Source organism: Capra hircus, chromosome 29 (genome assembly GCF_001704415.2).
Source record: "Capra hircus breed San Clemente chromosome 29, ASM170441v1, whole genome shotgun sequence".
NCBI lineage: Eukaryota > Metazoa > Chordata > Mammalia > Artiodactyla > Bovidae > Capra > Capra hircus.
The window spans coordinates 7,828,138-7,855,438 of NC_030836.1; the positions used below are offsets into that span (position 1 = coordinate 7,828,138).

Sequence of the window (27,301 nt, forward strand, 5' to 3'; positions counted from 1 at the left end):
CCTGCCCAACGAAAATATTTCTCATCACTTACAATTTACAGAGCCCTGATTATGGTGGCACCCTTTAAATCATTATAACATAATAGGTACATGTGATTATTACAGATTATATTGAACAGCCTTCCACCTAATACCACAAATTCAACAGTGAATGAGAAACTAAAACCTAATCATACCTAACAAGAGGGGACTGTCATTTTTAGTTTTTTCCTCTTAATTTATTGTCAGTTTGTTGTTATTAACTCACTGAACATAAACTGGAATTACACACCAAGTGTCATCTAAAGGAATACAAAGGAAAATTAGACACAAAAACCGTCCTTATGGAACTTAAACACTAGCCAGAAACATAAGGCAAACTAACAAATGCATTTTCAGGAAATACTCTTAGAGGGTACAAATACTGTGCTGTTACATTGCTGAAAAAAGAAAAATGATTTCCAGCTGGGGAAAGAAACATACTTCACAGAGGAGGTAGCAACTGAGATGGGTCTCACTTGAGGAGTGAGTAGGATTTGAGTACGAAAAGTGGAAAAAACAGGAAAGGGCATAGAGTTCTTTTCAACAAATATTTACTTGCTATTGGGTCTTTCATCATCTTCTGACGTGGCAGAGCTAGCTATAACCATCTGCTTTTTAGCGTTCTGTGAGGTAAGCAGACATCTTGATTCCTTTCTCGTTTGGCGGTGGTGGTGAGAGAAGGGGCTGTCCTATTTTGCAGCATCTGGGAGTTTCCCTCCCCATGGAGTTGCACAGCCCAGTAGCACCAGAAAAGGAAAACACCTTCATACACTTTCACTGTAATTCTTTGGTCTTAACACCTTTGGTAAATTTGCCTTATTTAAAATGTGAATTTACTACGGGGCCTTAGTAATAAGCCATGTTTAAGGAAACTATAGAAAAGACTATACCTAGTATATAATGTGATTTTCTTCTCAAGGGTTTTTATTCTACTTAGCATTTATGTGAAAATATAACACAATGGTTTTTTAAAAATACTAAATAGGACTGCTAAAACAGTGTTGACAAAATCCACACACAATAAAGCTAAGTACAGCTCTTAAGGCAGCAGAATCAGTATTTTTAAAATGCAAAATAAACAATGCTGTAAGATAGCTGTCAGAACTAAAAGATCTGGAGCTAAAACGTGATTAACTAGAAATTCTTATTTGCATCGGTAGTCCTCCACTTAATCCACCTGGCTTTCTACTTCATCAAGCGCAACCCAATATCACAAGTCTGAGCAGTAAACAAGAAACCGTAACTTAACATAGTTACAGAAAATGCTTTTGTTTATTTCCCTCCACCTAATTTGAATATAGAATTTTAAAAAGAGACATAGAATGCAGGTCACAAAATGCACATTGTATACAACTACTCTTAAAAAGAAACATAAAACATATATATATATTTCATTTTAATATATAAATTTACAAAGTCTGCATGGGAATAATAAAGATTTCACTTTAATACTGTTAAAATTTTTATTTTTGATAAATGCTTTTCAATTGCTTTTTTTTTTTTTTTTTGCCATGCCACATGGCCTGCAGGATCTTAGTTCTCCAACCAGGGATCAAACCCTTGGCTCTTTTAGTGGAAGTTCAGAGTCTTAACTGACTTTGAACTTTGATAAAGGACTTTTCAACTTCTTTCTTGGAATTTATTAAAGATAGTAAGATTTATTACTCCTATTTCAAACACTCCATGTTATCAATCTTCTCTTTAACATAAAAATTGGAAACTTAGTTGAAAAGGAACTAAATACTCCAATATCATACAGACGTGAATATGGACGAATCTGGGGGACTTAGTTTCTAGTGCCATAGGGGAGGAACTTGGAAGTTGCCACTCCAACATAGTAATTAAAAAGTTGAACAAAAGAGACACAGATGTAAAGAACACACTTTCGGACTCTGTGGGAGAAGGCAAGGGTGCGATGCTATGAGAGAACAGCACTGAAACACGTACATTACCATATGTAAAACAGATGACCAGTGCAAGTTCGATGCATGAAGCAGGGCACTCAAAGCCAGTGCTCTGGGACAACCTGGTAGGGTAGGGTGAGGAGGGAGGTGGGAGGGGGGTTCAGGATGGGGGACACATGCGTGGCTGATTCATGTCAATGTATGGCAAAAATTACCACAATATTGTAAAGCAATTAGCCTCCAATTAAAATAAATAAATTTAAAAAAAATTTTTTTAATTTAAGTTGAACAAAAAAACCAACAACTCTTGGAAACAGAGCAAACCACTCCCCGAAAGCTGGAGAAACAGACGAGCAAATACAGAGAGTCACAGATTACCTCAGTAGAGACTCAGAGTAGAAACCATGGGAACCAGTGTGCAGTAGGAAAACCTATACTGCAACCGACTGAACTGCAAAAGGTCCAGTGTAGACAAATCGGAGAGTTAAAAAGTCTAGGGGTACCAGTCATACGGGGAACCTCACACTTCTGTGAGTTTTATCTCCAGGAGCTGAAGTAGGTTCTCACAGCAAATAGAGAAAAAAATCTCCCGCTTCAGATCACGGGGAGGGGAAAAGGAACCACTTTAAAATAAGCCAGAGCACTCTGTTCTTAATAAAACCGGCCTTCAGGGATAACTATATTAACCAGAGTCTAACCTGATGGGTGCTTCCCAGGTGGCCCAATGGTAAAGAATCCACCTGCCAAGCAGGAGATGCAGGTTTGATCCCTGGATTGAGAAGATACCCTGGAGAAGGAAATGGCAACCCACTCCAGTATTCTTGCCTGGGAAATCCCATGGACAGAAGTCTGGTATGCTATAATCCATGGAGTCACAAAGAGTTGGACACAGTGATTAAACGACAACAAAACCTGATGGGTATTATGACAGCCTAACTGGTCTGGAATAACCCAACTCCAGTCTACTTGAGCCTTTCTGCCCTACCTAAAGGGAGAGTAACCAAAAAAATGAAAAACACCTGCAAAGCTTACAGTCCAGAGCACAGGCTTACTAAAGGACTATAGACTGCTTCATCCCCTATCCCCCCAACCCCCACATCTCAACATCACGTTACTGAAGTCATATTTACAATGGCTCCTTTTACCCAGTATGTCATGTCCAACTATCAAGAAAAAATTACAAGACATACTAAAAGGTAAAAAACACAGCTTAAAGAGACAAAGCAAGCATCAGAACCAAACACAGCAAAGATGTTGGAATTATCAAACCAGGAATTTAAAACAACTATGATTAATATGCTAAGGTATCTTTCTAATGGACAAAGGAGTCTACATGCAAAAACAGATGGAAATGTGAGCATAGAGATGGAAATCGTAAGAAAGAACCAAAAAGAAATGTTAGAGATTTAAAACCCAAACAAACCCAGATTGTAACAGGAATGAAGAATGCTTTCTTTATAGACTTATTATATAGAAGATATGACATGGCTGAGGAAAGAGTTTCTCAGCTGGAGGCTGTATCCGTAGAAACCTCCAAAAACTGAGAAGCAAATAGAAGAATTAACACAAAAACAGAACAGAATATCCAAGGGCTGTGGGCAACTACAGAAGGCATAACATATACATAATGGGGATACCAGAAGGAGAAGAAAAAGAGGAACAGAGCAAATATTTGCAACAATGACTGAGAACTTCCCCAAATTAATGTCAGAAACCAAATAGATTCAGCAAGCTCAGAGAAAACTAGGCAGGATAAATGCCCCCAACACGCAGCCAAAAAAATACACCCAGGCATATTTTCAAACTAGAGAAAATCAAAGGTCAGGGGGAAATTCTGAAAGAAGCCCAAGGAAAAAAATAATTTGTAGAACTAGCCTCCTTAATTATGCTCCTTAATCTTAAACAGTAATAGTACTATCTTCCAAAACAACCACTGATCTGTTCTCCCATCCCCTCGAGTTTTGGCTTTTGCAGAATATCATATAAGCGGAATCATACACTGATGATGAAGGTTTTGCTGAGCTTTATGAATATGTAGATGTTTGTCTTCACCAAATTTGGAAGTTGTCAGCCATTTCTTCAAATATTTTTTCTTCACAAATGTCTTTGCCTTCTCTAGTATACATAAGACACAAATGTGAGACCTCTGCTACTGCCCTTCAGGTTTTTAAGCTCTGTTTATTTTCTTTAATCTTTCCTTATTATTTAGATTGCACAACTGAACTATCAAGCTTCTTCAACATTTCCTTCCTCTATCTTCTCCATTCTGCTATTGAAATCATCTAATGAATTCTTAGTTATTTCCACATTTAATATTAATATTTGAGCTATTTCAATCTTCTGTCCCCAAATTTCAACTTGGTTCTTTTCATAGTTTCTTTTTCTCATCTGCGAACTTCAGACTTTCCATCCCTTTCACAAGTGTTCACACACTTGTTTACACTGGGTCACACAGTGTTTCACACAGTGCTTACACAGCATTAGAATGACTGCTCTGAGAACTTTTATTGTATTTCCAACAGCAAAGTAATTGCATAATTGGTACCTGTTGATTGCTGTTTTCCCCCACAATTGACTACGATTTCCCTAGTTTTTGGTATATCAAGTACTTCTGGACTATATCCTAGAGACTTACATTTTGACACTCTTAGTCATGTTAAAGACTCTGTAGAACTAATCTGTTGTTTTTGTCATTGTGGTAGGCAATAAATGCTATTCGGTTCCAACCGCAAGTCCCAACCCACCGCTTGTGGGCTGTGGTTTCAATATTATTTTCAGTTTTCCAAGTCTTTTCAGTATTATTTAGTCTCTCCCCATATGTGCCACCAAAGGGCAGTGGTCTATGCTATAGTTCAGTTCTCAAAACCTTAACGCTTCCTCAAATAAGTTCCACAAATGCTTAGCTCAGGAGTGAATTTCAGACTATATACAGATTTAGATCATCTTTTTCTCTGTCTTCTGCCTTTCCATGGTTTATCCATAGTCTGTCTCCTACATCCCTTTTCTCAGTCCTCTGCCTACATTAAATTTTTTGATTCCCCATTCAGTCGCATATTTGTTGCAATGACATCTGCCTCAGGGATAAAGTGGTAAGGAAAACAAAGGAAGCAAAAAAGTAACACATATTCTCTCCATACTCTTCGGACCACAGGAGACCCTTTTCCCAGCTTCTGATTAAAGAGGAAGATGATCTTTCACGGTTTTAAATGGCTGCCCAGTGCCATCGCTACCAGCCCTGGAGGACAGCCTCATGATCGGGGCCCACCTGCTGTCCCAGCAGAAGGACAAAACCAAAACACAAAACAAAAAGAAAGGCTGATTTTATGCAGAATCTTCTGTATGCAAGAGCCCTATTTTCCAGGTCTCTGACCATACATACACAGAGGAAGAGGGGTTTCTCTTAGAGCTTTTTCTGCCTGGATCCATCGTGGGGATCGAGAATAGGGGGTTCCCTAGAGTTCAAGCCAGGAGACAGAGGACGGTGGGTGGGAGCAAAAAGGAAACTCACTGCTGATCAGTCACCAGTCCCAATTTTGACTTCCTTGCCCACACCTCCTGCGATTATTTACTCTTCAGAGGTCTCATGGTAGCTCTATGTGTTCTGTTCAGAGTTTTTAGTTGTAATCAGTGGAAGAGACAAGAATGTGTTTCCTCCTCCATCTCAGCAGAACTGGAACCACAAAATTTCCAGAAATAAATTCCTAACATTTACAATCAGTTGATCTGTGACAAAGGCGTCAAAGCAATTCAACAGGCAAAGAAGAGCTATTTCAACAAATGCTGCTGGGACAACAAGATATCCATATGCAACATAAATAGATAAAACTTTGCCTCACACTGTATACAAAAGCCAACTTAAAATGGATCACAGATCTAAACGTAAAACCAAAAATTATAAAACTTTTAGAAAAAAACATAGGAGTCTCTCGGTTAGCTTAGAAAGATTTCTTGGTGATGATACCAAAAAACCCAACAAAGTGAACCTCATCAAACTTCAGACCTAGACAATAGAAAGACAACAGACTGGGGAAAAAAAAATTTTCTTCAAGTCGTATATTTAATAGATTTGTATCCAGAATTTTTTTTTTTAATCACCTCCTACAGAGGATATAGAGAGAAGGGAATCCTCTTACACTATATTGGTGGGAATGTAAACTGGTACAGCCATTATGGAGAAGAGTATGGAGGTCCCTTAAAATACTAAAAGTAGAGCTACCATATTTTTTTATTTAAGTCACTTCAGTCGTGTCTGACTCTGTGCGACCCACAGACGGCAGCCCACCAGGCTCCCCCGTCCCTGGGATTCTCCAGGCAAGAACACTGGAGTGGGTTGCCATTTCCTTCGCCAATGCATGAAAGTGAAAAGTGAAAGTGAAGTCGCTCAGTCATGTCCGACTCTTAGCAACCCCATGGACTGCAGCCTACCAGGCTCCTCCATCCACGGGATTTTCCAGGCAAGAGTACTGGCATGGGATGCCATTGCTTTCTCCCATTCCTGGGCATATATCCAGAGAAAAACATGATCCAAAAGGATACATGTACCCCAAGGTTCACTGCAGCCCTGTTCACAATAGTCAAGACGTAGAAGCAACCTAAATGTCCATCAACAGAGGAATGGATAAAGAAGATGCAGTAAATATATCCAATGGAATAGTACTTAGCTGTTAAAAAAGGTGAAATAATACCATTTGCAGCAACATGAATGGAACCAGAGTGTTAGATGAGTCAGATAGAGAAGGAGAGAAATATCATGACATCCCTCATATGTGGATTCTAAAAAAGAAATTATACAAGTGAACTTACTTACAAAACAGAAAGAGACTCACAGACTTAGAAAATGAACTTATGGTTGCTGAGGAGAAGGGACAGTTAGGGACTCTGGGAAGGTCTATATTTAAAATGGATAACCAACAAGGACTTATTGTATAGCTCATGGAACTCTGCTCAATGTCATGTGCCAGCCTGGACCGGAGAGGGCTTTGGGGTAGAATGGACATAGGTATATGCATGAGTGAGTCCCTTTGCTGTTCACCTGAAACTACCACAACATTGTTAACCAGCTATATCCCAATACAAAATATAAAAAGTTCAAAGTTTGAAAAAAAAATTACCTCCTACAACTTGAGAAACAAAACACACAAGACTTGGCAAAAGATTTTAGCAGACATTTTATCAAAGATATACCAATGACTAACAAGCACATGGCAAGATTCCCAACATCATTAGTCACTGTTGTTGTTTAATTGCTAAGTTGTGTCCTACTCTTTTACAACCCCATGGACTGTAGCCCACCAGGCTTGGGACTGTAGCCCCCTCTGTCCATGAGATTCCAGGTAAGAATACTGCAGTGAGTTGCCATTTTCTTCTTCAGGGGATCCTCCCAACCCAGCAACTGAACCCACATCTTCTGCATTGGCAAGTGGGTTCTTTACCATTGAGCTACCAGGGAAGGCCTGTTAGTCATTAGGTAAAGGCAAATTACAGCCACAGTGAGATATAGCAACATATTTTTAGAATGGCTATAATCAAAAAGACTGGTAATACCAAATGCTGGCAAAGATGTTGACAAATTGGACCTCCTATCCATTGCCACTTGGAATGTAAAATAATATAGCCACTTTTTCTTTTAAAAGTTACAATAGGAGGGAAGGGAGCAGGGCACAACTTTTGAAAGAGTGGCATAGCCCAAGGACACAACACAAACCTACTAAAATCAAACGGGTCCAAGATGGCAGACAAGGCAACTTCCACTAGACCTTGACTCTCAATAAGCAAGCTAAATGGCACACCCAGAGGCACCATGACAGTTCCGAGGCACTGTCAAAAGACCAAGGAGTGGGCAGTGGCCCAATTCCTGGAAATCTCCACCCATTCCCCAAAATAGTTGGAATAATCCTCCCAATCATTAGCATATGAAATTACCCAGCCCATAAAAACTAACCATGTCACATTTTCGTGCCTACACTTACCCTCTGCTATGGCCCACACTCTGTGGAGCGTGCTTTTCTCTGAATCCGAATAAACCCATTTCTTACCTATCACTTTGTCTCTCACTGAATTCCTTCTGCAACCAGATATCAAGATCCTGAGCTTCTTTAGATCCTGAAACCAGGTACAGTGGGTTTTGGCTTGGTTTGAGCACATGGGTCAACGCCCTATCCAAGGTAAACTGTTTCAATATGACTGAGCAATTTCACTCTCAGTATCAAACCAAGAGACATTAAAACATATGTCAGCACACAAGTCTTCTATGCAAATGCTCACAGAAATATTATTCATAATAGCCAAAAACTGGAAACTGTCCATAATGGAATACTACTCAGTCATGAAAAGGAAAAACTACTATGGATGAATCTCAAAAACGTGCTAAGTGAAAGAAGCCAGACATTAAAGAGTATATATTGTGTGTGTATGCATGCATGCATGCTAAGTCACTTCGGTCGTGTCTGACTCTTTGTGAAACTTGGACCATAGATAGCCCACAAGGCTGCTCTGTCCATGGGATTCTCCAGGCAAGACACTGGAGTGGGTTGCCCTGCCCTCCTCCAGGAGATCTTCTTGACCCAGGGATCAAACCCGCATCTCTTATGTCTTCTGCTTTGGCAGGCAGGTTCTTTACCACTAGTGATACCTAGGAAGCCCCATATATTCTATGATTCCATATATATGAAACTTTCAGAAAAAGGAAATCTATGGATTTGTGCTTTAATAAAGAATATATCTGTGTTTTGCTCCCTGTTCCTGGTACACAGCTTTAAACATCCTTGGAATTTCCTGAGTGGTATAAGTATCTGTTATGCTAAAGAAGTGATTCATAGCTTTAGGATCTGGGCTGATCACCAGAAAGACCAACCACACCATTTAACACAAATCTCAAGTTCTGCCACATCCTTACTGTCTTTACATTGCAAACTCATCTATTGAGAAAAAAGCCAAGAGTCAACAAAGAAAGAAAAAAAGATGTACAAACAAAATGGTAAAAATTATAATTGGACAGACATTTTTATAAATAATTAAATTTTTTGGAAATTCAAAATGTTTCAGTTACTTGCTGCTAAACTCACCCCAACACTACACACAAAATTCATTTGGTATATGAGATACAAAGAAATATTTTCTGTATATCTAAAGACTTGATTTTCAAAAGAGAGCCTACATTCGCTAATGCTCTCACCCACATACAGCTATATAACCAAAGTAGGCAAGTTTAATAAGTTCAGGGGGAGGTAGTTGGAACTGGCCTTACCCATGTGGAAATAATCGCTTTCCTGGCCTACAGCTCTTCCTATTAGGATCAAAACAGACTGATGTTATCTTAAGAACCCTTCCAATTTTTGAAAAATAAAACCTAAGTGTTCCATAGTTAGCCAGATATTGTCCAGATATTGTTTGTTTTGCTTAAGGAGAAAATTATGGCACATTTATTTTTGTACTTAAATCAAAAGCAGAGTTACTATTATGAAGAAAATAAGGGCATTCTGAAAGATAATTATCTCAGTATAGAAAGGCATATACAGAGTTGGTATAGACAAGGCCACCAAGCTTAAACACTGTGATCTGATATTATTAAAACCTCACCTTGGCCCATGGCCTTCTTTGGATCAGAATTTTCAAATAAACTGTTTGTTCACCAAGAATATGAAATAATGTGATAGCATACAAATGGTGAGCCATTTAAATTCAATATAGTGACAAGGATAAATGATTACAGCAAGAATAAAATACAAATTCTGAAGCTCAATGTTTTACAATGCCATTCTGGCATGGATTCTAAATTTTCTAAGCACCTGCCAAAATATAACATGTTGTTTTGATTCATGGAATTGGAAGAGTGGGAAAAAAAAAAAAATGAAGTCAGACAAGTCTTCTGCCCCTGGCAGTTCAGTATCTATAGCATCTAGACTGATGGCTATTAAGAAACACAACTTTGTAAAAGCAAACAATATAGTCAACCCCAGACCTCCTTGAAGTCTCTTTTTAATGTTTCACCACCATGAAATCATGACTAATGACTCCAGTTATCTCCAACTTTCTGTCCTATAATCAAAACTCATTTCTTCCCACCTCATCAAGAGACAGGAATGGGACTTCTTTATATATACCTTGCTTATTATAAACACTCCCTAGCCCTTAACCTTGCTCTCTATATCCTTTTCTGTATTTGTTTTCTCCTTACCAGAGTGTTATCCATTTTCCCCATATGCTTTTTTTAAACTATATCCTACTTGCTTCTTGAAAGGAAAAAACATCACAGTAACTTTTCTAGGCTAAACTCTAATAGACTATAGTCACCTGTCAGCATCCACAGGGGACTAGCTCCAGAACTGCCACAGATGCCAAAATCCACAGATGCTCAGGTTCCTTACATAAAACGGCTTAATACAGTCAGCCCTACACACATGCGGATGTGGAAACCATGAACACCGAGGTCCATCTGCATTTGCATGGTTTACCACTATACGCAGAATGAGGAAATCCCTGCCAAAGGAAAAACAATAAACTTGAAGATATTGTTTGGAGACACTTTAAAGTGGTCAGAATTTTTTTTTCCCCCTTAGTGATATGGGGATATGAGAGGAAGCTAGTCAAGTTAACAAAGAGCATATTTCAATGGCAACAGATGTGTAAACTTATCTTCATATTTTCTTCCCATTAAAATACAATACATAAATCAAAGGTGTTATCATAGAAGAGATAGTCCAATTTTCCTGGACAGGATTCTTCACTGCTGAGCCACCAGGGAAGCTCGCAGCTATTGGCATAGCTATGGATCCAAAATATCTGTCTCCCATTACCAGCGGTTAGAGATGCCCATATACTCACGTTAATATAGAAAATATATCATCCTACTTAATTCAATATGAGTGGATGCTTTTAATCCTATTTAAACAAGACAACAGGACAGTGCATGGCAAGGCCCTAAGTGACAGGCTTATGGACGCAGTCATGGGGCTATAAAGTTTCCTGAGAGCTTAAACCAGATTAGTCTTATTTATAATTAAAACCCAGCACTTTGCATAGCACCTGGCACTCAATTAATACTCAGGGAAGAATGGAGGGGAGGTTACACTCAATCTGCTACCAGCGCCACGTGTTACATCTACCTTTAAGATGTGCTCAGCAAGTACTGCTCACTGATTAAATTTTACAAGCCCCTAGGTACCAGCACTCTAATAGCTTCAGAAACGTCACTACTGGAAATACTAATACACTGCTTATTAAAGACATGTATTTCCTGTGTTTCAGTCGTTGCGATCATGTCCAACTCTCTGTGACCCTATGGACTGTAGCCCACCAGGTTCCTTTGTCCATTGGATTTTCTAGGCAGGAATACTGGAGTGGGTTGCCATTTCCTTCTCCAGAGGATCTTCCTGACCCAGGAATCGAACAAACGGTTCCTGCTTCGCAGACGGATTCTTTACTGCTGAGCTACCAGGGAAGCACATATATTTCCTGAGGTGATATTAAAAGAGAAATAGTTAAAATATATATTTAATTAAGCAAAAAAACAAGTAATTTTTAAAATATAAATAGAAGTTTACTTCTAGGTTTCCTTATATAAAGAACTTTCATTCATAATAGGAAATTCTTGATTCTAGTATTATATTAAATTGAATATAATTTTAACATAATTACAAGTTTGGGACATGTATCTAATATCTTAATGATCAATTAACTTTGTGACTAAGAGTCAATATAAATATGTATATTTTATACATTCTTCAAGTATACCTTAAGGCATGAAAAAATTTTGTTTAAAAATGTATCATTCTATTTATGACCTTTATGATTTTAGAATAATCAGTTCAGTTCAATCGATCAGTCGTGTCTGACTCTTTGCGACCCCATGAATCGCAGCACGCCAGGCCTCCCTGTCCATCACCATCTCCCGGAGTTCACTCAGACTCACGTCCATCAAGTCCGTGATGCCATCCAGACATCTCATCCTCGGTCGTCCCCTATTCCTCCTGCCCCAAATCCCTCCCAGTATCAGAGTCTTTTCCAATGAGTCAACTCTTCACATGAGGTGGCCAAAGTACTGGAGCTTCAGCTTCAGCATCATTCCTTCCAAAGAAATCACAGGGTCGATCTCCTTCAGAATGGACTGGTTGGATCTCCTTGCAGTCCAAGGGACTCTCAACAGTCTTCTCCAACACCACACTTCAAACGCATCAATTTTTCGGCACTCAGCCTTCTTCACAGTCCTACTCTCACATCCATATATGACCACTGGAAAAACCATAGCCTTGACTAGACGGGCAAAGTAATGTCTCTGCTTTTGAATATGCTATCTAGGTTGGTCATAACTTTTCTTCCAAGGAGTAAGCGTCTTTTAATTTCACGGCTGTAGTCACCATCTGCAGTGATTTTGGAGCCCACAAAAATAAAGTCTGACACTGTTTCCACTGTTTCCCCATCTATTTGCCTTGAAGTGATGGGACTGGATGCCATGATCTTTGTTTTCTGAATGTTGAGCTTTAAGCCAACTTTTTCGCTCTCCTCTTTCACTTTCATCAAGAGGCTTTTTAGTTTCTCTTCACTTTCTGCCATAAGGGTGGTGTCATCTGCATATTTGAGGTTATTGATATTTCTCCTGGCAATCTTGATTCCAGCTTGTGTTTCTTCCAGTCCAGCGTTTCTCATGATGTACTCTGCATAGAAGTTAAATAAGCAGGGTGACAATATACAGCCTTGACATACTCCTTTTCCTATTTGGAACCAGTCTGTTGTTCCATGTCCAGTTCTGACTGCTGCTTCCTGACCTGCATACAGATTTCTCAAGAGGCAAGTTAGGTGGTCTGGTATTCCCATCTCTTTCAGAATTTTCCACAGTTCATTGTGTCCACACAGTCAAAGGCTTTGGCATAGTCAATAAAGCAGAAATAGATGTTTTTCTGGAACTCTCTTGTTTTTTCCATGATACAGCAGATGGTGGCAATTTGATCTCTGGTTCCTCTGCCTTTTCTAAAACCAGCTTGAACATCAGGGAGTTCATGGTTCACATATTGCTGAAGCCTGGCTTGGAGAATTTTGAGAATTACTATACTAACGTGTGAGATGAGTGCAATTGTGTGGTAGTTTGAGCATTCTTTGGCATTGCCTTTCTTTGGGATTGGAATGAAAACTGACCTTTTCCAGTCCTGTGGCCACTGCTGAGCCCTCCAAATTTGCTGGCATATTGAGTGCAGCACTTTCACAGCATCATCTTTCAGGATTTGAAACAGCTCCACTGGAATTCCATCACCTCCACTAGCTTTGTTCATAGTGATGCTTTCTAAGGCCCACTTGACTTCACATTCCAGGATGTCTGGCTCTAGATGAGTGATCACATCATCATGATTATCCGGGTCATGAAGATCTTTTTTGTACAGTTCTTCCATGTATTCTTGCCACCTCTTCTTAATATCTTCTGCTTCTGTTAGGTCCAGACCATTTCTGTCCTTTATCGACCCCATCTTTGCACGAAACGTTCCCTTGGTATCTCTAATTTTCTTGAAAAGATCTCTAGTCTTTCCCATTCTGTTGTTTTCCTCTATTTCTTTGCATTGATTGCTGAAGAAGGCTTTCTTATCTCTTCTTGCTATTCTTTGGAACTCTGCATTCAGATGCTTATATCTTTCCTTTTCTCCTTTGCTTCTCGCCTCTCTTCTTTTCACAGCTATTTGTAAGGCCTCCCCAGACAGCCATTTTGCTTTTTCACATTTCTTTTCCATGGGGATGGTCTTGATCTCTGTCTCCTGTACAATGTCACAAACCTCAGTCCATAGTTCATCAGGCACTCTATCTATCAGATCTAAGCCCTTAAATCTATTTCTCACTTCCACTGTATAATCATAAGGGATTTGATTTAAGTCATACCTGAATGGTCTAGCGGTTTTCCCTACTTTCTTCAATTTCAGTCTGAATTTGGTAATAAGGAGTTCATGATCTGAGCGACAGTCAGCTCCTGGTCTTGTTTTCGTTGACTGTATAGAGCTTCTCCATCTTTGGCTGCAAAGACTATAATCAATCTGATTTTGGTGCTGACCATCTGGTGATGTCCCTGTGTAGAGCCTTCTCTTGTGTTGTTGGAAGAGGGTGTTTGCTACGACCAGTGCTATATTATTTAGAATAATATAGCCCTAATATTTATATATATATATAAATCCACAATGGAGAAGGAAATGGCAACTCACTCCAGTATTCTTGCCTGGAGAATCCCAGGGACGGGGGAGCCTGGTAGGCTGCCGTCTATGGGTCTCACAGAGTCGGACACAATTGAAGCCACTTAGCAGCAGCAGCAGCATAAATCCACAAAGGTATTTATGATTATATTTATCTTAAACTAAGGGCTGCACTACAGCAATTATACTAAAACTAAATATTATATATGACTTTTTAAAAAATCACATAGAAAGGCAAAAAAAGGTTTCCATTCTAATAAAACATGCAGAATACCTAATACCACACAGTAACATAAAACAAAAGTAAGTACTGTGTCAAGTCCCATATCCACCTTTCCAAAACAACAACAAACCATGCTACAATGTTCTATTTACATACAAAAAAATTTAAATACACCTCAAATTTCTTTCCTATTTCTTTAACTGTTTAGTCTAACTCAAATTTTACATTCCCTGAATTCACAGAAGCCATAAGATGGATAAATACTTCTCTAAGACAGTAGTTAATATTAGTAGCTAAGCTTTAAAAATCAGTGGATGTTTTAATAAATATAGGTACTAGAGCTCTAGGTTAGATCTAACCGACAAAGTCTTTGGGGATGAAGCCCATGGACCTACAGTTTCACAGAGCTCCCTGGGCAATTCTCATACATACTCAAGGCTGAGAACCACAAAAAATAAAGGGTATACAAAGGTGTCTAGAAGCAGAAAATGTTAAAGCTAAATAGGACTGTAAAGATCATCTAATCAACTCATTTTCCTAACTTATGAATCTGAAGTTGTGAGAAAGTAACTGAACTGTCCCAGATCGCATAGCTAGTGATGCCAGCAGGAGAAACGGGGCTAGCGGCAGGCAGTCTAGTGCTTTTTCTGCCACACAAGGCTGGCTTCTCCACTTGGGAGAAAGAAAAAGTATTAACTCTTGACTATACCACAAGCTTAATCAGTATCATCATAAGCATTCAAATAGCAAATTCTCAGGGAAATGTGACTTTTATAAAATACTCTTTCTTGAACCTCAAATATTTCCTTTGGAAAGAATGGTGATAAAAAGATCTAAAATGAAAGGTTGTCATAATCTATAAATGAGCTGAATAATTAAAAAGTGCCCGGAAAAGGCACTCAACAAATGTTTCTCTCCATCAACAGCATGATCTCCTCCCTTCCTTTTTGATTCTACACCAAGATATCTCTCCCTAACTCTCAACTATGTCCCTTTCTCTATTGTTTCTCCTAACTGGCAATGCCTTTTGACCTCTTCCTCTTCAGCAATGCTAATAAATTTCTTTAACACTCAATTTAAGACGTGCCTTCTAACAAATCTTCTGAACTAACTTCAGTTCAGTTCAGTTCAGTCGCTCAGTCGTGTCCGACTCTTTGCGACCCCATGAATCACAGCACGCCGCCTCCCTGTCCATCACTAACTCCCAGAGTTCACTCACACTCACGTCCATCGAGTCAGTGATGCCATCCAGCCATCTCATCCTCTGTCGTCCCCTTTTCCTCTGGCCCCCAATCCCTCCCAGCATCAGAGTCTTTTCCAATGAGTCAACTCTTCGCATGAGGTGGCCAAAGTACTGGAGTTTCAGCTTTAGCATCATTCCTTCCAAAGAAATCCCAGGGCTGATCTCCTTCAGAATGGACTGGTTGGATCTCCTTGCAGTCCAAGGGACTCGCAAGAGTCTTCTCCAACACCACAGTTCAAAAGCATCAATTCTTCGGTGCTCAGCCTTCTTCACAGTCCAACTCTCACATCCATACATGACCACAGGAAAAACCATAGCCTTGACTAGACGGACCTTAGTCGGCAAAGTAATGTCTCTGCTTTTGAATATACTATCTAGGTTGGTCATAACTTTTCTTCCAAGGAGTAAGCATCTTTTAATTTCACGGCTATAGTCACCATCTGCAGTGATTTTGGAGCCCCCAAAAATAAAGTCTGACACTGTTTCCACTGTTTCCCCATCTATTTCCCATGAAGTGATGGGACCGGATGCCATGATCTTCGTTTTCTGGATGTTGAGCTTTAGGCCAACTTTTTCACTCTCCACTTTCACTTTCATCAAGAGGCTTTTTAGTTCCTCTTCACTTTCTGCCATAAGGGTGGTGTCATCTGCATATCTGAGGTTATTGATGTTTCTCCCGGCAATCTTGATTCCAGCTTGTGTTTCTTCCAGTCCAGCGTTTCTCATGATGTACTCTGCATAGAAGTTAAATAAGCAGGGTGACAATATACAGCCTTGACATACTCCTTTTCCTATTTGGAACCAGTCTGTTGTTCCATGTCCAGTTCTAACTGTTGCTTCCTGACCTGCATACAGATTTCTCAAGAGGCAGGTCAGGTGGTCTGGTATTCCCATCTCTCTCAGAATTTTCTGAACTAACTTACCCTACTCAAATTACTTGTTTCTTCCCTTATCATTTAAACTGCTCATGCTTTTAAACCATATACTTGCTTATACCTCCTTTTGAAGCTCTGCAATTATAATTACTTCCCCCATTGCTTTGTACTTTTCAATCTTCTTCCATAATTAGAACTAAGTTATCAATGGATTAGAATACAAGCTCCCCAAAGACAAGGATATTTTGCTTACTGATGGAATGCAAGCACCTAAAACAATGCCATCAGTCCATCCAAAGGAGATCAGCGTTGGGTGTTCATTGGTAGGACTGATGTTGAAGCTGAAACTCCAATACTTTGGCTACCTGATGCGAAGAGCTGACTCATCTGAAAAGACCCTGATGCTGGGAAAGATTGAGGGCAGGAGGAGAAGGGGACGACAGAGGATGAGATGGTTGGATGGCATCACCGACTCAATGGACATGGGTTTGGATGGATTCCAGGAGTTGGTGATGGACAGGGAGGCCTGGTGTGCTGCGGTTCATGGGGTCGCAAAGAGTCAGACACGACTGAGTGACTGAACTGAACTGAAAAAAATGCCAGGAATATTAGAAGCTGCTCAAAAAATACTTTCAAGAATTATTTCTCCTTCCATTCATCAGAGTCTCTAACATAAAGACACAGATATGAAACACTAAACTTTTTGGAAAAATGAAGATAGATATGTTTGTACTTTAGAAATTCACAAATTTTTTTAAAGTTAATAGAGCTGTAACAGATGAATCAACCTGCTGGCTATAGGAAGTCATTAGCTTCTTCATTACATAATACTCTGTGATTCAGTGGATATACAATGGCAGCTAACACAGAGAAGGAAAAGGCTTTAAGTGTTTAAAGTCCTAGAGTTTAAAATCCTGCCTTTCTATGGTGAAGAACTGCTTAACTTTGCTCTCTTTTAAAACTATGAATTAAGAATAAGTGAAAGTCACTCAGTTGTGTCCAAATCTTTGTGACCCCATGGACTATATAGTCCATGGAATTCTCCAGGCCACAGTACTGGAATGGGTAGCCTTTCCTTCCTCCAGGAGATCTTCCCAACCCAGGGATAGAATCCAGGTCTCCCGCATAACAGGGGGATTCTTGACCAGCTGAGCCACCAGGGAAGCCCAAGAATACTGGAGTGGGTAGGCTATGCCTTCTCCAGGGGATCTTCCTGACCCAGGAATCAAACCACAGTCTCCTGCACTGCAGGTGGTTTCTTTACCAGTCGAGCCACCAGGTAAGCTCCTGAATTAAGAACAACCTAATGAAAAAACACTGATTTCTGGATTATTCAGGTTCAAGTTATACAACAGTATATAACTCTTGAAATACATAAATTAAAGAGAGCAATTTTATCTTTTTTTTTTAAAACAACTTGTTTCATCCTATACATAAGTAAGGCTGAAAATACGATTATCCCTTTCTCGAAAAAGTTTTAAAACCACAATTTTTGAGTCAAGTACATTTAAAAACTATTTTTGATAGTGATAATTTTACAAGTTAGCCTTCCAAATAAACACACTACAAAATTCTACTCCCCCAAATTACCTGCTTTATAGCATTTTTATGCAATTTAATCAAAACACAAAAATCCAGCTAGCCCATACACAGGACTGTACAAAGAACACATCAACATGGTCAGGCATTCAGTGACAAAACAGAATTGTGAAGGGTCACTATTTTTCTCTCTTCATTTTAAGCCATATATTTCACTACACATATGAAAAGATAACAGTGATAATTAGAATGCATCAAAAACATCTGGCTAAGACCTCAGAGGTCTTAGCTATTGAGCTATAGCTATTTTTCAATTGTCAAACTACAGGACAACTGAATGAATAGAAAACTCTAAGTAAGTGAATACACTGAGGGAGATTATATTATATAGTAGAATGAATGGGTTTGGGAGATACACTGGAGTTCACATCTCAGAACTCCCATCTCCCAGTTGTTTGATCATAGGCAAAATGTTTAACTTCTCTGAGACTTGGTTTATGTATAAAACGGGTATATTTCTCCCTTGCAGAGTTGTGATGAAGATTTAAAAGGATAATGTGTCATTCATTTGCTTAAATTCTCTAATGATTCATTATAACTTAGAAAAAAAATTACAAACCCCTTCAAAAATTACCTTCTTATTTTCAAAGAAAGGAATCATGTTTTCTGGTCTCAACATTTCTTAAAATATGCAAGTAGAAATGTTCAATAGGTAGACAAAACATAGGCTTAAAGTCGGAATTCAGGGAAGGGTAGGACTTCTCTGGTGGATCAGTGGTAAAGAATCCGCCTGCAATGTGGGAGATGTGGGTTCAATCCCTGAGTCAGGAAGATCTCCTGGAAAAGGAAATGGCAACCTATTCCACTTTTCTTGCCTGGGAAATCCCACAGATAGAGGAGCCTGGTGAACTACAGTCCATAGGGTCACAGAAAGTTGGATACAACTTAGCAACTAAACCACCACCACCACCACAGGGAAGGGTACACAAGAGACAAGCAAAGCTCAGTGTCATCAAGCATTCAGATCACAAATTTATTCAAAGACTATTATCTTTGTAAACTTGATACACCGGTCTTCATTCCTCCTACCTGATATCATTGTCATGAAGTTACTTATTAATGCCTACTTAACAAATACTTTCACAGTAATGAGCTAAAACAATTTTCCAACTATCCTAGAACAAGTAAGCTCCTTACTAACCATCTCCCTTAGCATGTCATAAGTTTCCTAAATTCTAAATTTCTAAATTTGCTTTAAGTAGACCAAAAACTTTTAGTTTATCTCCTACCTCCAAAAACTCTCTATTATTGACCAGACACTAAAATTTAGCACAGTCCTAGGTGGCGCAAGTGATAAAGAACTTGCCTGCCAATGCAGGAGACATAAGAGACGTTGGTTCTATCCCTGGCGGGAAGATCCCTTGGAGGAGGGCATGGCAATCCACTCCAGTATTCTTGCCTGGAGAATGCTCATGGACAGAGGAGCCTGGTGGGCTACAGTCCATGGGGTTGTAAAAAGTCAGACACAACTGAAGTGACTAGGCTTGCATGCAAGTGGAATCTGGACTCGGACTCTAGTTACTTCCAGACTCAACCTTAACTAAACATTTCTACTCTTTTTCAGGTTTTTTCCCATGTATTGATGCCACTGTTTCCCCCACCAGAGAGTAAGCTCCCCTAGAGGCAAGAACCATATTATATCATCTATTCCCATAGCACTTAGTCTATTATGTCCAAAAATATCTATGCCACTTGTACATACATATATTCAATAATTTCTTTGTTTTCCTTTGTCTTAATTGTTTATTTCCCAAAGTTAAATAATTAAAACTAATTTGTAGCCTATCCCAGCTACCATTTACCGAATACTCACTATGTATCACTCTGTATTTTTTTAATCTACAGAATATTATCATATTTATCAACCCTAAAATATCATAGACTTACTTTTAGAGGTGTTAAGATGTGAAAAATAGTAAATGGTGACTATGAGGTGTCACTGATTAGACGACATATTCCATTTTCAGAGATCTTAAAATGCAAGAAAAAATGTGCAAGAGAGGGCTTAAAAATTTTGTCCTCATTAATACCTGTTAACCAGGTATTACTCTTACAATCTTCAGTTACAATCTTCAGTAACTGGGGGAGGAATGAATCAGAAGCAAGCTGATTTAACTACTTCCTCTCCATAAAGTAAAATATATACATGCATACTATGTGTTGATATGCTCAGAATACTTATAAAACTGTCTTGCATATATTTACTTTCCCAAACTTTTTATAAAGTTCAAAAGATCACTGATAACTCCCATTAAAAAAATCATAGTAATTACTAAAACCTAAAATTCATACTGACAAATTTTAGGCAGATAAATATGCCCAACTTTATTAATGGCAATATTTTTTCTCTCAAAATGGCAACACAGACTTTAGTTTGTTGAGAATACAAAGAGATGAATTAAGTATTTTTCATAGACAAAGTATATATTATAAATCAATACCAAAGTAACTTGCCAATATACATACAATTAAACATTTAAAGGCATATAATTTCCAAATGACTGTACATTTTCACCTCACAGACTGATATATCTACTGCTGCTGCTAAGTCACTTCAGTCGTGTACGACTCTGTGCAACCCCATAGACGGCAGCCGACCAGGCTCCGCCGTCCCTGGGATTCTCCAAGCAAGAACACTGGAGTGGGTTAAGTATTTGCTAGTAGAATACAAAAGGGAACATGGCAATGTGACATTATGTTCAACTTCAACCTAAAGATATCTTAGTAAGGAAGTGAATAAAGAAAAAGCAGACAGAGTGGTAATGGAACCAGTAATAATTTGGTAGTGAAAATTTATTTCAGGTACTAGATTTTTAAAGAATTGATAGGAGCATTTAGACAAATCTAAACTTAGACTCTTAGTTGAGCCGCAACTACAAGAAAGGACAGACTAAACTCCATTTCTCTCCCTCCCACTACCCTTCCTTCTGCGATAAATACTAATATTTCAAATTATTTTATGTTAAGAAAGAAGTATCACAATTGTAGAACATAAAACAGGAAGAAAGAAAGAAATACGGGACTATTTTCAATAAATATATATGTATTTAAGAAGTTATTATTAAATGTTATTTTCTTTTAAGAGTAAAAGCAACTGGTAACCAAAGATTAAAAGGTTCAGCAATTTATATTCAACCAAAGATCAGGTTCTAATATGACTTAACTGAAATCAATTTGTAGGTCAGATTCACTCAGCATTATGTACTTCAGATATTTTCAATTTGTTATATTAATTTAAAAAACTGTGAATTAAGAACTAATAAGTATATAAAAATTCTCATCTTACTTCTCCATTTCTTAATGTTGTGATGACTCCTCTTGCTACACCCATTCTAAATAGTGTTTCTGTGGCCTGTGAATTTAAAAGAAAAAAAAAGCAAAGATATATCATCTGTAATCTGTATTTACCTGTACATTCCAACACCAAAATGCAAAACAATATTACATTTTTCAGGAACTTCTAAAGGAGCATGAATAACATATAATAAGCTTTATACTATACTCCAAAAATATCATTTTGAGAACATTTTAATGTTATAAAGAGCTCAAACTGCAATGTTTCAAAGGTTATTTTGATCTGCTATTTTCACTTCACACCTATAGTTTCAAATTAGAACACTTAAATAAGTATAAAACTTAGTTTGGTTAACAAAAAATAAGAACTTAGAACTTGAATTCAATTCAGAAATTACCATTTATTCTGATTGGTATACAAACACCAGTCCAAATAAATTGACTGGTACTGAAATGCTGACAGAAAATGAAGTAATTCTATGATGTTGTGTATTAAATAGCACCTGAGAAGACTTAATGCTTTCTATACACTAACAATGAACAATCCTAAAAGGAAACTAAGAATTTTATTTATAACAGTATCAAAAAAAAATTTTAAGACATAGGAATAAATTTAACCAAAGAAGCAGAAGACTTATTCCCTGAAAACTAAAAAACACTGCCCAAAGATCTAAAAATATAAATAAATGCAAAGACAACCTGTGTTCATCAATTAAAAGACATAATATTGTTAAGATAGCAATACTATCCAAAATGACCTATAGAGTCAATGCTATTCCTATCAAAATTCCAATGATTTCTTTACACAAATATACAAATCCATCCTAAAATTCATATGCAACCCCAAAGATCCCAAACAGCCAAAACAATTTTGAAAAAGAAGAGCAAAGCTGGAGGACTCACACCTTCCAATTTCAAAACTTACTTTAAAGCTACAGTAATCATAAAGATATGTATAGGCCAATGAAATAGAAGACAGAACCTGAAAACAAACTTTATAAACAGTCTAATGATGTTCAAGCAAAGTACTGAGACCATTCAATGGAGAAAGGACAGTCTTTTTAACAAATGGTACTGGGAAAACTGGACAAACACTACTAAATTTGTGAATTCAGCACAACATGAACATAATTTCAATCCATAACTCAGAGTTAAAATAGGCCACTAATAGGGAGGAAGAAGGGTTATCCATACACACAAACAAAAAACAAGCAATAAATGAATGACTTTGCTAAGACAGATTTTTACAAATGCATATACAACTAGAAGTTGAAAGATTTACAGACATTTGCATTAAAAGAAAAAGTTTACCAATAATACATTGTATTTTTTTCTCATTCTTAATGATTTGTACACTAAATTACATCTTCCATCTTCCTGTTTCTTGTGAAAACCTTATTTAATCTAGTGATGTGATTAACAGGCCTCATCTAGGTCAGGTTAGTTACTATATATATTTGAGAAGCAAAAGGGGAAAGGCAGAGACAGCAAGCACTTGGGATAAAATACACAACTTCTCCTCTAAACCACATCAAACTACTTTACTCTTTTGTGACTCACAAACCTGAGGTAGTTTGAAGATTTAATTATTCTTTTGCACTTTCTCCAATAGAGAAAGAACACTAAATTCAATCTTTTGTTTCCAACTAAATTGATTTATTTCATGAGCTCTTCCCACCAACATTTTTAAGGACGTCTCATTCTGACAACTCTCTGTCAATTCAGCTCAACTTCCTTTGATTCTATAGGAAAGCACTGGAGTGGACAACATTCTTTTGACCTCTGCTAAAGAGACTGCTTTTAATTTACTTGTACCCAAACAACAACTAACAAGTGTCCGAAACAATGAGATACAGGGCTAATTCTCAGCATCTGTAAATTTACCACTAACAAATTCTTCATTGAAATTTCCCTCTTTTCGAGTTTTGATAATAACTAAAATGATTAACACTAAAAACATTCATTAGACGTTTGTCAGTGGCAGAGAAAAAAACATCTGTAGGTTCTCAGTTAAAAATAGGTTAGCGAGAGAGACTGCTTTTAGGAAACGTGTTGGATGAAGCAACTCAGGGACATGAAATCTAGATGGAAGAAATGCAAAGTTGAAGAATGGATCCTTGTGTTTGGGCATGTGGGTGTATGTGTGTGTGTGTGTGTGTGTGTGTGTGTGTGTGTGTGTGTGCGCGCACATGCGTGTGCACATGCACAAGCCAAAAAAAGATCCAGAAGGATCTTTTCTAATATTCTATCATGCACATATACCATTTGCTAACAGTAAAAAGAAAAAGGGAAAAATAAAAGTAACAATTGTTACACACTAAAAGATGAAATAGATTTAAAACAGAATTTTGGAACAGTGTAAAATATTATAACACAAGCAATACTACTTTGAATGGCTCCCAAAGTGAAAATAAACAAAATTCAACAGAGACTCATGTTCTTATAGTCCAATGCATTTTAATTCATTATATCAACACAAAATAAGTCATCCTAACAGGAAATATATACTTAATAGACTTCACCTTGAAAATATTCATATTATAGAAAGACTTCAATGGGTTAAATTAATATGCAGTTTATACATATAAACAGAAAAGCTGTATTTAGCATATATTTATTTCCTATTTCCTATATTTACTTCCTATTAGTGAAGCAACTAGAATTCTAGTTATCTTATTCCCACTATTTACTATCTTGCTAAGCCTCAGACAGGTTGCCAAGATAGTGAATAAGACCTGACCTCCTCTGTAAAAAGGTGACAGTTAATATCAGCCTGTTTTCCTGTGTTGGTTAGTGATTATGTTAATGTATGTGAAAAGCTCAGTAAAGAGCTACATAAAGGTAAAATAGTGAATCCAGGATCTACTTTAGGACTTCATGAGACGAAAAGATGTTTGATAAAACACACATTTTTATGTATTTCCAGGGCCTTAAAAAAAATAACATAACATAAAGATTAAGAAAGCAGGTTTTAGAAACAGGCTGTTCAATTCAAAATCTAGCTTTGCTATTTGTAAGATGTGTGATCCAAACAAGCAATTTATTTCTTTGAGTACAACTTCACAATTAACAAAATCAGGATAACAACAGTATGGACCTCAAAGAAAATTAGAAGTGTTCAATAGATAATTTTATTGCTATTAATATCCTAAAGGAAATACAAAATTCCAATCCTACCTTAAAAAGTGGTCATCAGATTACAGTTAAAATACAATTAAAAACTACATCAGATGGGAATTAAAAATGTACTATATAAAACAGTCACCGCAATTAACACGTTACACCATATGGCTATTTATTTATGCTAACATTCTTGACAAGACAACAGAAAATAAAGAAAACTTACATTATTTCAAAAAGATTAACTTAGCAACAGAAATAATATGTAATAGTCATTCCCCAGCTGTTTATCCTGGCCACAGAAGAAAAAGATATTTAAATACTGAAGTTTTTAAGCACCAGCTGCTTTCCTTCTTTATGATGATAAAAATACAAAGTAAAAAAGAGGAAAATTGAGCATTAGCTATCTCAGTTCAGTTCAGTTCAGAAGCTCAGTCGTGTCCAACTCTTTGCGACCCCATGGACCACAGCACCCCAGGCCTCCCTGTCCACCACCAACTCCCGGAGTCCACCCAAACCCATGTCCATTGAGTTGGTGATGCCATCCAACCATCTTATCCTTTGTCGTCCCCTTCTCCTCCCACCTTCAATCTTTCCCAGCATCACGGTCTTTTCCAATGAGTCAGTTCTTCTCATCAGGTAGCCAAAGTACTGGAGTTTCAGCTTCAGCATCAGTCCTTCCAGTGAATATCCAGGACTGATTTCCTTTAGGATTGACTGGCTAGATCTCCTTGCAATCCGATGGACTCTCAAGAGTCTTCTCCAACACCACAGTTCAAAAGCATCAATTCTTCAGCACTCAGCTTTCTTTATAGTCCAACTCTCACATCCATACATGACTACTGGAAAAAACAGAACTTTGACTAGATGGACCTTGTTGGCAAGGTAATGTCTCTGCTTTTTAATATGCTGTCTAGGCTGGTCATAACTATCCTTCCAAGGAGCAAGCATCTTCTAATTTCATGGCTGCAATCAACGTCTGCACTGATTTTGGAGCCCCAAAAAATAAAGTCAGCCACTGTTTCCACTGTTGACCCATCTATTTACCATGAAGTGATGGGACCAGATGGCATGACCTTAGTTTTCTGAATGTTGAGCTTTAAGCCAACTTTTGCACTCTCCTCTTTCACTTTCATCAAGAGGCTCTTTAGTTCTTCTTCACTTTCTGCCATATCATCTGCATATGTGAGGTTATTGATATTTCTCCTGGCAATTTTGATTCCAGCTTGCGCTTCATCCAGTCTCACATTTCACATGATGTACTCTGCATAGAAGTTAAATAAGCAGGGTGACAATACATAGCCTTGACGTACTCCTCTCCCGATTTGGAACAGTCTGTTGTTCCATGTCCAGTTGTAACTGTTGCTTCCTGACCTGCATACAGATTTCTCAATGAGCTACAAGGAAAGCCCAAGAATACTGGAGTGGGTAGCCTATCCCTTCTCCAGTGAATCTTCCCTACCAAGGCATTGAACCGGGGTCTCCTGCATTACAGGCGGATTCTTTACCAACTGAGCTATGAGGGAAGCCCTATTAGCTATCTGCTCCTAACTAAAGAATCACAGCATGACAAAAATCTAGCCATATACCTTCAAAATACACAAAGGCATTAGCTTAGCAACCGAGACCTTTATGAAGTCCCCAAACCTTTCTCATACTCTTTCCTCCAGGCAGCTGCCTACACCTCACCGCCTTCCAGCTCACAAATTATAGTTCCTAACCTCAGGGCCCTTGCACTGCAGCAGCTACAGCCCAGGGAGCAAAGGCTCTGAGAGGAACTCTGTCTGTCTAGCCAGGAAATAGGGAAGAGGGGCTCGAGTGAAGCAGAGAATGTGTAGGGAATTAATTTCTAGCTTGGGGGGGCAGGGGCGGGCGGGGGTGGACAGGAAGTGTTTTCATTTTTCCTTTTGACTCTGCCCCCAAGGAGGAGTCCCAATTATATGATAAAGCAGCACCAGTGCAGGTAGTTAAAACTACAAAATCGACTCTGTTTTTCTAGGCAAGGGCCTATGGAAAGGGGACACTTGTAGTCCAAAGAAGAGAGGAAGAATCCTCAGTTTTGTTTTGTTTTTTCCCACTGTTTTTCTCTATTCATTTTCTCCCAACAGCAGACCCTGGTCGGTGTGTGCAGCTGAGACAGCAGAGCAGACAGCTAGAGCTCTGAGAGCAATCTGTCTTTCTGGCCAGAGGACCAGGAAAAGGAGACTCAGTGAAGCAGAAACTAAAGAGGTAATCCCAGAAAGAAGAGCTACAAAAGGGAATCCCTTAACTAAAGCTGTGTTTGAACTAGCAAAAATACAGAGCTCACTCCCCATCAGCTGATGCATGGAACAGACCTAAGTAGCAAAGCAAAGGCTTTGAGAGGAAAACTACAATTAAAACTACCACCCAAATCCTAGCACAGCCCACGAGGGGCACACAGCCAGGACCGCGACAGAGCAGCACAAGAACTAACATCGGAACTAACTAACAAAGCAACTGACACTGGAACTCCTGCTCACTGGAGACAGAACTTGCAGTCTGAATCTAACAGGTGACTGCTAACTACCAAAGTAAAAAATAATGATTAAAAATACATAAAAATAAAAATGGCATTGAAACAGGTATATTATCATATGTGAAACGAATCTCCAGTCCAGGTTCAATTCATGTTATAGGGTGCTCAGGGCTGGTGCACTGGGATGACCCAGACGGATGGGATGGGGAGGGAGGTGGGACGAGGGTTCAGGATGGGGAACACATGTACACCCATGGCAGATTCATGTCAATGTATGGCAAAACGAATACAATATTGTAAAGTAATTAGCCTCCAATTAAAATAAAGACATTTATATTTTAAAAATTAAATTAAAATAAAC

The 27,301-nt window shown here is 38.3% G+C and overlaps 1 protein-coding gene across 1 annotated transcript in view; it reads right to left on the minus strand.

Annotated features, from left to right (window-relative positions):
- The window catches only part of TMEM135 (transmembrane protein 135), a 270,034-nt gene that overhangs the window by 134,976 nt on the left and 107,757 nt on the right, over positions 1-27,301 (minus strand). The window contains exon 5 of the mRNA XM_005699432.3: positions 21,316-21,381. Coding sequence (XP_005699489.2) covers positions 21,316-21,381 — 66 coding nt within the window. The remainder of the gene's footprint in view (positions 1-21,315; positions 21,382-27,301) is intronic.